The sequence below is a fragment of the Echeneis naucrates genome, chromosome 11, assembly GCF_900963305.1.
Source record: "Echeneis naucrates chromosome 11, fEcheNa1.1, whole genome shotgun sequence".
In the NCBI taxonomy this organism is placed as follows: domain Eukaryota; kingdom Metazoa; phylum Chordata; class Actinopteri; order Carangiformes; family Echeneidae; genus Echeneis; species Echeneis naucrates.
In genome coordinates this window covers 4,240,181-4,252,353 of record NC_042521.1, presented here as the reverse complement: position 1 = coordinate 4,252,353, position 12,173 = coordinate 4,240,181, and the positions used below count along the sequence as shown (strand labels likewise).

Below are 12,173 nucleotides of genomic sequence, written 5' to 3'. Positions count from 1 at the left end.
GGTGTTGACTTGGCTGCGAGGACCTCCTGTTCTGTACTCGCAGTTGAAATCGTATCACAAGAAAAATAGAAGGGCCATGTGGTGCTTTTCTTTATTCCGGCTTTTCTCATGACTCTTCCTGAAATACGCTTGACCTTGTTTGTGGGGATGTAAGAGAGCAGTGTTGTTTGGTCCCAGGAGGAGGAGGAGGAAGGATGGGGTTTGAAGCGCCTCAGTGAATATTTAGCATTTCGTGACGCCCCCCTCCAGCATCTGAGGAGACTCCAAGTCAGCTGGACTCTGCTGACGGAGCCTGTTGAAGTAATTGAGACATTAATTTGACAGAATAAACCACGAGGGGCGGGGGGGCTTCGCCCTCAGTGATCCCTTGATAACTGCCGGGAATCACAATAAATTTCTCAATACTTTGGGGATTTTCTGTGCTGTCATGTCTGATTAATGTGGACAGTCAGTTCACACAAATGTCCAAAACACATCAGTCACTTTCCTCCAGTGGACGCAGTAATTTTATTTTTCAGCTATTCTGTTTATTAAAGGGGAATTTGGTTTGTGATGCTCGAAACATGAAGAGCTGAGGAAATGAAACAGCAGCATCTGTTTTAAAAACACAGTGGCAGTTATTGTTTAATTCTCAGAGTTCATTGTCAACAGTTTACACAGGGACTATTTCTTAGCTAACCCTCTACGGTGAAAATTGTCCAAGGAGGTCTGCAGATTATCTTCTTTGTTATTTACTGTTGCTCATGTTAAGATTTTCAGCATCAGTTGCAGGGCCGACACAAAAAGACCAACAACCATACATGGCATACGACCTCTTTGGACTGTCCGGCGTACATGGAGGCCCAAGGCTAGGGGTTCGAACCCGGTACCCCCCTGTGAGTACTAACCACTGCTCCATTCCTACTGCTTATCAATGAGCTGCTAAACTGACTCAGTTTTTTTCCGTTCTCCAGGATCTCTGCCGTTGGGTGGGGTTGAGCATTTTCTACGATTATGGGACAGCTGGGAAAACTCCGTCTGCTGAGGAAGACAGCGGGAATCGGCCAGCAGCTCCTGAACGCACGCTCTGGTGAGATTTCTTTGCCAGCTTATTTCCAGTAAAAGTTAGCCGGTTTGAAATGAACTTGTTTCAAGTTCAATTCTTGGTGAAGGAGTCATCGGTTAAAGCTGTTTTCGTTTGAGTGCCAGTGACAAAAAAAACAAAACAATGCTGCCTGCAACACAACAGATGCAGGAGCTCACACGCTGGTCCACTTTGGGACGGTCTCATATTGATCATGTTGTTGGATAAGACTCAAACTCCAGATTGTCCGAAACTTTGGACGACAATTAGATTGTTAGGAATTTCCGGCCTGCACTTAAAAGTACAAACTAGACTTTTCAATTGGCCAACTGAAGTATCTCCAATAAAATCACCTCACCACCTGAATCATTCCAGTTTAATTTCAGGAATCCAGTTTGGTCGCCCCAAACAGCTCAATTAAAGCTCTGCCTTGGTCAGTTATTTCCAGATAAGTCCCCAAAGTTGCAGGAAACGAGACAAAGATTAGCTGTTAAATAGCGTCAAGCAAATTTTACATTCATGCCCCATTACTCACACACCCAGGGTTAAATGTGTGGAATGTCTTCTTGTGTGACTTTCCAGCCAGATCGCATTACGTAGTCGAGCGTTTTGGATGTGACTTGTGACTGAGTCATGGTCTGACATGCGCTCCAAACCGCAGTCTCTACATTATCTCTGAGGCTGGGTGGCTGAAGGAGACATGGGAGGAGAGGAAGTGAGACTGCTGGGTTGGAAACCCGTCTGCAAACCGCGCGTTAATGTCCAACTGGCTCATCAGTTATGATTCACCAGCCCAGGTAAAGAAGTTAATGTCCCAGCAAACGACTGCGTGGGGAGTGAAACTATTCAAACACTTTGGAAAATGACAACAACTGTTGAGACTATTGTCTGAGTGTCAGGCAGCCGTAGAATGCAAACATGAATACATTCTGTAGGGTGACTGTCTGATTTGTTTATTGTCTTGATTCAGCATGCCAGCGTGCTAATGTTTCTTAATTGTTCTGACGAGAAACTTTAAAGAAGGATCGACGGAAAAACCTTGAAAGAACCGATCACAAAAGGCCTCAGGATGCACAACACGATGAGCGTCGGATCAGCCAGCAGTGTTTTACTGAAGCTCGATGGTCTTGCGCTCACTGTGGCGATACAGAAGTCTAATAATCATTTGATGTTCACAGATGTTCAGATATTTCACTGGACAAGTGAAACATTTACCGAGGTCATAAGGGGTTCACCCTCTGCTCACCATGAATGTGTGTGAAAACCTGTTGATATGTTGAGACTAGAAAAACACAACCTGCCATTCCAGGATGGATTCATCTCCAGGAATGGACTTTTCCCAGTCAGTCTCTTCATCATGTGCTCGTTCATATTTGATATTTCTTCGTGAAAGTTGTTTTTTTTTTTTATCTTCCCAGTTTTGCGTGTTATTTATTTCTTTTTTTTTATGTTTAACATAATGGTCAATTTCTACATTTGCTCAATGCTGTCAGCAGGTCCAGTAACTCTGAACAGGTGAGTAAATGTCAAAGAAAGTCTCATCTCAGGCTTCTAAACAGATAATTGTCCTCTGCTGCCTCCCAGTGAAAACCTGAGATACTGCAGGTTGACAACTCCTGAAAAACATTTTCTTTCCCAAATTTTGTTGAGCAAACAGTCCAACACAAACAACCTGATCGTATTCAAGTTTGCGACTGACAAACAGCAGGCAGCATTGTGTGTGTGTGTGTGTGTGTGGCAACAGGCTGTCAAGAAAGTGTTTTCGAACAACACAAAAAAACTCAAGAGCTGACACAAGAGAATGTGCTGGCTATTCTAAAACTTAGCTAAACAGTCGAAATATTTGGATCCAAAGAAACTGTCCCATGATATGACTTTTTATGGACCACATATGTGGGAACTCAACAACAGCTGGTCAATTTCAAAGTTTCCACTGCATCTATCTGCCAGTGCTTGACACATGAAACAAAGATTTAGAAAGATTATTACAGCCAGGCATGGAAATAATCAGCCTTGTTCAAACCTGAAATAATAATAATAATAATAATAATAATCCCTAAAGTATGACGAGTTTTGAAGAGCAGTCACAGACTCTGAAATATACTCATGTTATTGGTATTTTATTGTTTTTCTTGAAAAACAAAACATGTAATAAAAGAATTTGGAGTATTCGAGAGTTACACAACTACATGACACTGAACAAAATATTCTTACATGGAAAACATCAAAATTAGCTACATAATAAATATGTTCTTTTTTTTTTTTCTTCCGTTTTTCTTAAAAACACTATACAAGATGGTTTGTTACTGGAGGCCTCCAGCATCATTTCTACTTTAATCTGTCGGTCCAAATCTCAACCAAGATCAAAGGTATGTGGCAGGGGGAATGTTTAAAGCAATAAGCACGATACAGGCTGGAAAATGACAACCACATCCCCCCACCCCCCGCAAAAAAAAAAAAAAAAAAGTGTACAAATTTCATTTCCACAATTACAAGTCCATAAATCTTGCGTTTGTCATCATGTATCCTTGTGTGTTCAGGTTTCAGGTATCTTTTTTTTTTTAGGTTGAATAATCCTGCAAGAAAACAGAGTTGAACAATCAGAAAAGACACAACTGCAGTTATAACCATAAAATTAGGAAATAGGTAAGTGGGCTGTTATTTCAAAACTTGTTTGTTGAATATGTCAAAAACAATGAGGAAAATTCCTGAAACTGGGGAATAAGACATTTAGTATTTTCAATGAACATAATTATTCATTATTTTTCTGAGACTAAGATGGAAACATTTTTTTTTATGATCAACTGAGGAAGAACTCTTCATGTGAATCACTACAGATAATAACAGAAAAGATCTGCTACACTTACAGCTCGTGGTTTCTTGTTAACCTTCATGTCAAACCTGCAACAGAAAGAAAATGAAGTCTGCATTAACTTTGACTGGACTAGAAACATATTTGTGACAGTAGTTGTGGTGAAAAGCGGTGCCACTACAGTGCCATGAAGAAGCCTACAAACAAGCCCATAACAAGAACACTAAATGACCATGTTTGTTCTTGTTTGTGCACAAATCTAAAGCCAACCCATCATCTGACAAGACCAGCAATTTTTTTACATAATTGCTGGAATTGGGGGAAAACACTTGAAATGAATCTGGGGTGAGAAAAATATGATAACGCGCCATTAACAAGCAAGAGGATCTAATGGAGTTTAGAGTGCTGGATGCTTGTATGCATCTAAAATTAAGAGAATGAAGTGTTGGACATGCAGTATGACTGAAGAACTAGCAAGCTTCAACTCAAACTCTACATGAACAGGCATACCAAGAAAAAACTGTTTAAGTTGAGAATAGGAGTTTACAGCAAGCAGGAAGTAAACACCACAGGAGCAGGAAGTAAAAGTCAGACTTACTCAAAGTCATAATCAAACATGGCAGAAGGGCTGAGGGAAGGGGGCAGGGGCAGCATTAGGGGGAAGGAAGAGAGCAGCAGCTGTTAGTTCACCAACCTGAGTCTAAAGCCCTATGTCTACATTTTACTGCAGTCCCGGCTTTACAGAGTGAGACAACCGCTTCATCACTGTGTGTTAGGTGGAGCACCTGCTGTGTTAATGTGTAGTTAGAGACAGTCGAGCTCGAGTCTGGACAAACAGGTCGGCCTTAATAAGGTGGGTAATGCACTGACAACGCAATTTAATAATCTGCATTGTATTATACCGCAAAAACAACAATTCTATGAAAGTATTCTTGTAATTCGTACGGTGCTTACAACAACAAAACTAGCGCTGCTAGAACAATCAGAATTTCCTTTTTCATAAGTCAATGTTGGGTGTGCGTCCTAGTGTTAAAGAGAGACTGCCCAGGTAATTTAAGGCACTGGAGGAAAACACAAAACATACCATACTGACTTACATAGTCACAAAGAAAAAGGGTAAAGTCTGAAGATCTTATCCCAGAACACTAATATTGCTGGGTATCTTTAAGGAGCTCTTTGAAAGTAGTTTGTAATTTTTTTTATACATAAAAAAAAAACAAAAAACAACATTCTTTTAATGGGACAATTTGAGAATGAAAAAATTACTCTTTGATTGTCCCATTAAAACTAATATTTCAAATAAGCTTGAATCTACTGAAATTAGGCCACATGCAGACTGCTTTATTTTGTGGAGGTTGTTTGTGCTATTGTCTGAATTCACAAAGTTGATGCATACAAGAAACTTGCAGTCAGTAATCAGGTTAAAAGGATAACAGAAAACACAGCGAGATCTATCTTAAGTTCTTCAGGAGAAAAATTCATCACTGTATGTGTGCAAGTAGATTTCTTACAGGGGTTTTACAGAGAAAGATGACATCACTGTTACAACAGGATGAAAGGAAAGTTATTCAAGATCAAATACATTGAAATAGACTTCATCTGTAAAGCGCTTCAACAAGTCTGACAAAAGAGAGACACTTGGGATTACATCACCAACCTCAATCAAAAAATCTTCACACTGGATGCCAATTGAAAGCACGATCAGAAAGAAAAAGCAGCAGAGATTAAAAATCCTGCTGAAACACAAAGTGTTATATCTTGATTTTGTACCTGTGTCTATTTTTATTCTTCCTCTTTTTGTGGCTGGCATGATGGCTGCCTGAGGAAGAAGAGGAAGCGGCTTTCTGAGGCTTCAGGTCCTGCAGCGTCGAGTCCACATCTTCCGTGTCTTCCTGGCTGGGCTCATTTTCTTGGTTCTGGAGATCAGGAGAGGTGTCACTTTCTGTGCCACTGCCTGCCTCACCTGATGGGACCCACACAGCAACACAAACTCAGAGTCAGAAATAAACGATGAGAGACTAGAGAAGAGAAGTTTTCTATATCACCAAATTTGCTTGAGAAAGTTACAAAAACTCACGTTTTTCATTCATGTGATCTGGTATTCCTCCGAGAGCACATACTGCCTGTCAAGTGATTAGAGTTGGGTTCATCAGTTGCTATGCATGATCAGCTAAAACACTGTGAATTAGGGCAGAAAGTGAAGGACTTACTGCAACTGATGTGACAGACGACTTGCTGAATAAACGTTCTGCTTCCTTAAATTTCCTATTCCTCCTATCAGTCTTACTATTAGAGTTCCTGTGGAAATAACAAAGCAAGATGTAAACTTTTTTTTTTCTTCACAAAATGCCTCAGAAACTGTGAGTGTAATTTTAGTTTAATCAAAGCAAAGCACATACATAAATAAATAAATAACTGCCTGGTTTCCACCACAAATTAAATCCAAATCCGACTGAACACCACACACACACAAAAAAAAAAAATAAATAAATAAATAAAATAAAATAAAAAATAATCCTGAATTTCTTAGAGCTGTGTCTTACTTTTGGTTGGTGAGGTATCGGTCCCATCCTCTGATGATGTTGCCATACATCTGAGTGTCTTCTAGGTAGCTGCCTTCAAAAGCATATATTTGTCTTTCCAAGTTCACCAGCGTCTCCTTGGATATTGAAAAACGCAAATTGAGATATGAATGCACATTGCAGGTTTGTGCCTCTGCAGCACTGAGTCACACACAAAGTAATTAAAATCATATTTTTTCTCATTTATGCTGTTTTAGATTATCTGGAGGTGCTTTACACATCACTCTATAGCTGCCTGATTGGACGATAGGATAATTTTAAAACCGCAGGTGCACAGGTGGATGTCAGTGTTAGGTAAAACACTGTCTCTTATTTGTAAAGTAAATCGTGTGCAGAAGTGATCAGACAGATTGAAAGCACGAATTAGTTATCTTGGATGCAAACGATAGAAACATGATTCAACTAACACAAGTGCAGTCATCACTACTATCAACCTTTGCTATTAATTAATATTTTTTAAAAAGCTGGTGTAATATTTACGTGATCGTGCATTTTCCTTGCGATGCACCCAACCCTGCTTCTGGGCGCATTCTCCTGACGTCATAATATCGCGAGAACTCAGTAAACCGGACGGAGGCTAACGTATTAGCGCCCCTTGCTAACCAGCTGAGAACACGCAGCAAGCGACAACGAGCTAAATGTTTGGAAAATCTAAACGCTTCCCCGAAATCTGCCCGCATCGGAGTGAAATGCAGCGAAGCACAACATCGGTTTTTATAAATGTTACCGCCGTTAGCTTAGCACTTAGCAGGGCCTAGGTTAGCAGTGGATAGCAGGCTGCGAGCTAGCCGTTAAAAGTTACAGCGATCGAAGCCACATTCATCTTTGATTAAAAAATTATTAAAAAATGGCGGTAACACGAACTTACAGCAAGTTCTTGTTTCCTCTTCACCAGCTCGGCGAGCTCCCGGCGGGTGTCCGGGATCTGTGGCGGGGTCGCCTTCGCGTGCATCGCCATGATGGATCGCGGTTATGCAGAAACAAAACAGCAGCGGGTCGGTTTGTAAAAGCCCGAAGATGGAGGCTCGTTTTACCGCCAGATGCCGCTGAAGGGCCGCTCAACGGCTGGCGGTCGAAGCCGCGTTGCCAGGTTTTACAGGCCCCCCCCTCCCAAAAAATAAATAAATAAATAAACCCTCTTTCCTGCCATAGAATAGACATAAAGATGTCAAATTAAAAATTTTGATAAAGGAGTGTTATATTTCTTTAGTCAGTGGCTTTCCGGCTAATGTTATGCTAGATTTTGAAACGCTTCACTTAAACGCATAAATGTACAGCATAACGCTTTAAATGAGCCAACTATGAGCACACTATCACTTATAATCTATGCTAAATGTCACGTCTTAAAAATTTTATTTATTTAGCTCAAAGTTTAGCAAAAAAAAAAAAAAAAAAAAAAAAAAGTTGTTTTGACGAAGGGTGCTTTAAATAGCCAACCTGGCAACTCCGCCACCGACTCTCGCAATCACTGTTTTTTAGTCGCCATGGCAACAAGAGCGTTTTAATGGCTTTACAAACTTAATAAACTTTCTTCAAACGAAACATAACCAACATGTTCCGGGGGTTAAAAAAAGGTAAGTACCAAACAAACATAATTTCTTTTTCTTTTTTTTTCACTTAAAAATATGATGTGACATTTTTTTCTTTTTCTTGCTTTCCCTTTTAAAGCAGATAAGATCCAATCTCCATCTTCCATACCAACGAAATACCAAACGATGGTGATCAGAAATGAGGAGAAGAAGGGTTTTTCATCTCAAACAAAGAGGTTTCCTTCACTTCTCTGTCTGGTAGGACGTTTAACTCATCTTACATCAGCTGTCAAACGAGCATTTCAAAAGGCTAAACATAGACTCAGTGTTGTGCGTTTGTTTCAGAATGACAATCCAGGGCCGGGCAGCTACGACTGTATTTCCCGGGCCGACATTAAAAATCCTTCCTTCTCAAAGAAAGGCACGACAGGCTTTGTTCCATCCAAGGTCAGGAGGTCTCCGGCTCCTTTGTATTTATTTCAGGGGCATGCAGGTCACATTAAGGAGCCCTCTCACATCTTCACAAATTTAGTACACAATGTCTTTCTAGATCTTTTTCCCAACGGACATTTTGACCTGACCTGGTTGGAAAACCTCAACCCTCCCACAGCCTACAAAATACTTGAAACCCTAAAACCAAGTCAGCGACAAGAAGTTAAACCAAAGTTAATTTCATTATTTAGGGCTATGCTTTTTCCGCTGTGCAATATTAAAATGTGTTCCAACTGAAAGGCCTATTAATTAGCCATTTTATTGTTATTCAATTGAAATTTCCGGTAATTTTTTGTTTCATAGAGTTATTGTGATTTTTAAATTTGAGGTAATTTCCTTTTTGTTGTAAAGACAGGAATTTAAGAAAAAAAAATCTCACTTCACGAAATCATATTCTTTCCCGTAGACTGCCAAAGGTTACAGAAACCCACAGAGAGCCACCCCAGCCCCAAATGTATACAACCTACAGAGCTCCTTTTTACACAAGTATGACTTCAACAACGGCGTCTCCAGGGTGTTCAGGCTGCCTGTGGCTGTGCAGCTGGATGGCCCAAAGTATCAAACTCCAGCACCAAATCAATATGATGTATGTATACAATTTTTGCCTGTTTGCCATGTGATTTCTGTGACTGTGTTTATCATCAGTTTTGCTTTGTTTTTTTGTTTTGGCTGCTTATTTTTGTGCAGGTGAATGGTGGTAATAGAGAGAGAATCTCCTCAGTGGTTGGTACTTCAGTTTTCCTATCAAAAACCCAACGAGACTCGTTTTACTCAGACAAAAATGTGCCATCACCATGTAATTACTCCACTCTGTTCACAAATAATCTGATTTTACATCGCTTGATTTATTTTAAGTTCTTTAAGATTCAAAATTGCATTTGATATTTTTTATAGGCCACTATGAGGTGAATGACAACTTAATCCAGCGTAGCTCCAAGGCAGTCCTGTCCCCCTTCTGTTCAAAAACTCTGAGAATTCCTGTTCCAGTTAACAACCATGTGCCTGGCCCAGGAGCCTACAATCCCCATCAACCCCCTGCACCAGTGAAGAAGACCATCCTGCCGTGAGTGAGCAGTCAATATTCATGGTTTTTAATGTGTGTTAACCTGGTAATTCTTCTTGATGCTCTAAAAAAGCTGATTCTGTGAATTGTTTTTCAAGGAGGGGTTATAACTCGGCGAGAGCAGCACCTCCTCTGATTGTTCCCAAGGATCTACCCTCTCCAGGCCCTGGGCAGTACAATATAGGGAGTTATGATGGCACATCCAAGAATCCCATGCCCACAGCTGCATTTGCCTCCAGAACTGAAAGATTACCCCAACACTCCAGGGCCGACATGAGGCCGGGTCCAGGTAATGTCTAAAAAAAAAACAACAACAACAAATCGACCAGATGAAACATTTAGATTTTTTCTCTTCATAAAACACAATCAGAGGAGGTTTATTTTCCACAGTTGTAGAAGAGCCTGCTGCTTTCTGCAGCAGAGCGGTCATTCATTAGCTTGCCCTTTGCGGTCACATGCTAATATCAACATCTTTACATAAATAATTTGGGATTAGAATAAATTTGAATCCTAAATGGAGCAGAGGGATCCGAGTACAGCAAGTTGGTGGAAACTGCTGACTTGAGCATATGTAAATGTGGTAGTGTAAGGAAAAATAGGGGCACATAAAAATTTAATGACAACATACCATCACAAAGTAACATCCTGGAATCTGCTCAGGATTTTACCCTCACCACATCGGTTCCACTTCACTTGCTAGCTACAAATCAAAAGTCATGGTCCAGTTGTACTATACTAAGTCTTGTGATTAACTGATATTGCAGATTTTGATCTAAGCATTTTTTCTGATCTTAGCATTTGTATTTTGTCGTAAGTCATAAATCTAAAATACAAGTATTCACATCAAATACTTCCCTATCTGTAATAGCTGTGGTTGTTCTGGAAAAAGAAAGTATGATATGCCCAAATTTAAACCAGTGATTGGTACTGAGAGGCAGATTAAGAGAAGTAGAACAAAAATTTCCCTATTGGCCTGGAGCTTAAAAGGTAATTTCTCCCCTTGGACAAAGTTATTACACGTTTCAACAGAGAAGGCCCCTGACTTTTACGATTTTAGGAAGAGACCCAGCTCTCGAATATCTCTTTTTGCCTGAAACAAAGATAAGGGAAATAGATAAGTGGTTGAAGATGAATGAATGAATGAACAAAGAGAAGGGAACTCTGCTGCAACTGGAAGCTGTTGTACTAAAACTATGAGTGAAAATTAAAAATAACATGCAATAAGAGCAGGATTCATTTTGGTGGCAGTAGCTCAGGTGATTCATTATATAATTTATGAAAAAAATTTATATTTCTTATCATTTGTTTATATAATACAACAGTAGCTGGACTTTCTCTTTCTCCTTGCCTTTTTTTTTAGGTTTCTATGATCCAAGGATTTTGTCGAAGCAGTCCTTCTTTTACAACAATTCCAGAGTCTGGATTCCTGCATGAAGCTTTCAAGGGAGCGTACACTTCAGAAACTGTAAATTCATCACTCTCAATGATTACCCTTGTGTGCAAGGTATGTCTGTGTTAAAATGTACATGGTATAGATCAGCATGTACTGAGAAAGGAGGATTAAAATTGTTTGCTATCAATTAGAGTCTACTTCTGTGAATATGTAGGCCAGTGAGATATAAGACCGATATTTTGGAAGATGATTCCTGCCCAGTATTTATGTGAGGGAATGCCAAAACACATGAAAAGCCATATGTTTTATCCTCACCCCAGTCTCCTGATGCTCTCATCTAGAGATGATATTGGCACTAAGTGTTGCTGCAGCCCCCAACAGTTGCTGGCCCGTTCAGTGGTACGCCACAGTAACAGCTGACAGCTTGAGATGACACCACTGTGCCAACTGCTGTTGGGGAGGCAGAGGGGTGGAGTGCGACCGTCTATGTGAGCAATGTGACTGACCGGGCATGAGGCAGCGCTGCTGTTTAACCCAAAAGACAAATGGACAAGCGTCCACTTTATCACACGTTGTGTAGCTGGAACAGCAGCCACAGCACTTTTCTGACCCTACTTTTGAGTTGGTCAGCATTTTGGGAAGTTTGCTTGATATTTTCAAAATAGCAATTCGTCACATGTTGTAAAGCATTTTTTTTTTATGTCTGAGATCCATCCATATGCAGCTCCACTCACCTCTACAAGTTTTATTGTTGAGATTCAGCTCCCTGGTGAACTGTACAGCTCACAAATGTACTAATTTGGTTTCCTCTTATCGCGCTTGTGACAGAAAAAGTTGGCAACTAGCTGGTGGATGTAGCTGGAGAGGTACATAATTCTCTCTGTAGTTGGTAGAGAGAAAAACCAGAGCTAAAAGAAATTTTTTATTGGACGATGTGCTCACCAAATGTATTTTTGTATGTATTTGCCAAATTTACATGAGAGTTTAATCTTCTTAATTCTCCATCTGGAATTTCCCAACATTTTTGCAGCTGCTGACAAGGAAATGAAAAAAGTTCAGGGAGACATTTCTTTTCCATGCAAATTACTGAACAAAACAGCATCATGGTGCCAGAGAGTTGTTATTTATACTTCATGCTTGTTTCTTTCTGCCGAGGAAACTGAGGATGCGATCATTAGTGTCACCTGCTCGCAAGAAAATCAGCTGGAGATTTTTTCCTCAGCTCTGCTCTCAATAACC

The 12,173-nt window shown here is 40.1% G+C and overlaps 2 protein-coding genes across 3 annotated transcripts; one reads left to right on the top strand and one right to left on the bottom strand.

Annotated features, from left to right (window-relative positions):
• Window positions 1-3,167: 3,167 nt before the first annotated feature.
• Window positions 3,168-7,479, bottom strand: meaf6 (MYST/Esa1-associated factor 6). Of its 2 annotated transcripts, XM_029513879.1 has the most exons (8): window positions 7,326-7,479; window positions 6,419-6,534; window positions 6,086-6,173; window positions 5,953-5,998; window positions 5,646-5,838; window positions 4,474-4,503; window positions 3,931-3,964; window positions 3,168-3,639 (listed from the first exon to the last, which is right to left on the bottom strand). In XM_029513879.1, the coding sequence occupies exons 1-8, from the start codon at window positions 7,413-7,415 to the stop codon at window positions 3,625-3,627; spliced, it is 612 nt and encodes a 203-aa protein (XP_029369739.1). In that variant the 5' UTR covers window positions 7,416-7,479; the 3' UTR covers window positions 3,168-3,624. The 2 variants fall into 2 exon arrangements, with proteins under 2 accessions (XP_029369739.1, XP_029369738.1); XM_029513878.1 differs by lacking the exon at window positions 4,474-4,503.
• A 395-nt stretch (window positions 7,480-7,874) lies between these two features.
• stpg1 (sperm-tail PG-rich repeat containing 1) lies at window positions 7,875-11,163 on the top strand. Its single transcript, XM_029513877.1, has 8 exons — window positions 7,875-8,031; window positions 8,126-8,244; window positions 8,332-8,433; window positions 8,885-9,064; window positions 9,166-9,274; window positions 9,373-9,541; window positions 9,640-9,830; window positions 10,902-11,163. Exons 1-8 carry the CDS (start codon window positions 8,010-8,012, stop codon window positions 10,973-10,975), a joined length of 966 nt encoding a protein of 321 aa, XP_029369737.1. The 5' UTR covers window positions 7,875-8,009; the 3' UTR covers window positions 10,976-11,163.
• The last annotated feature ends 1,010 nt before the right edge of the window (window positions 11,164-12,173 follow it).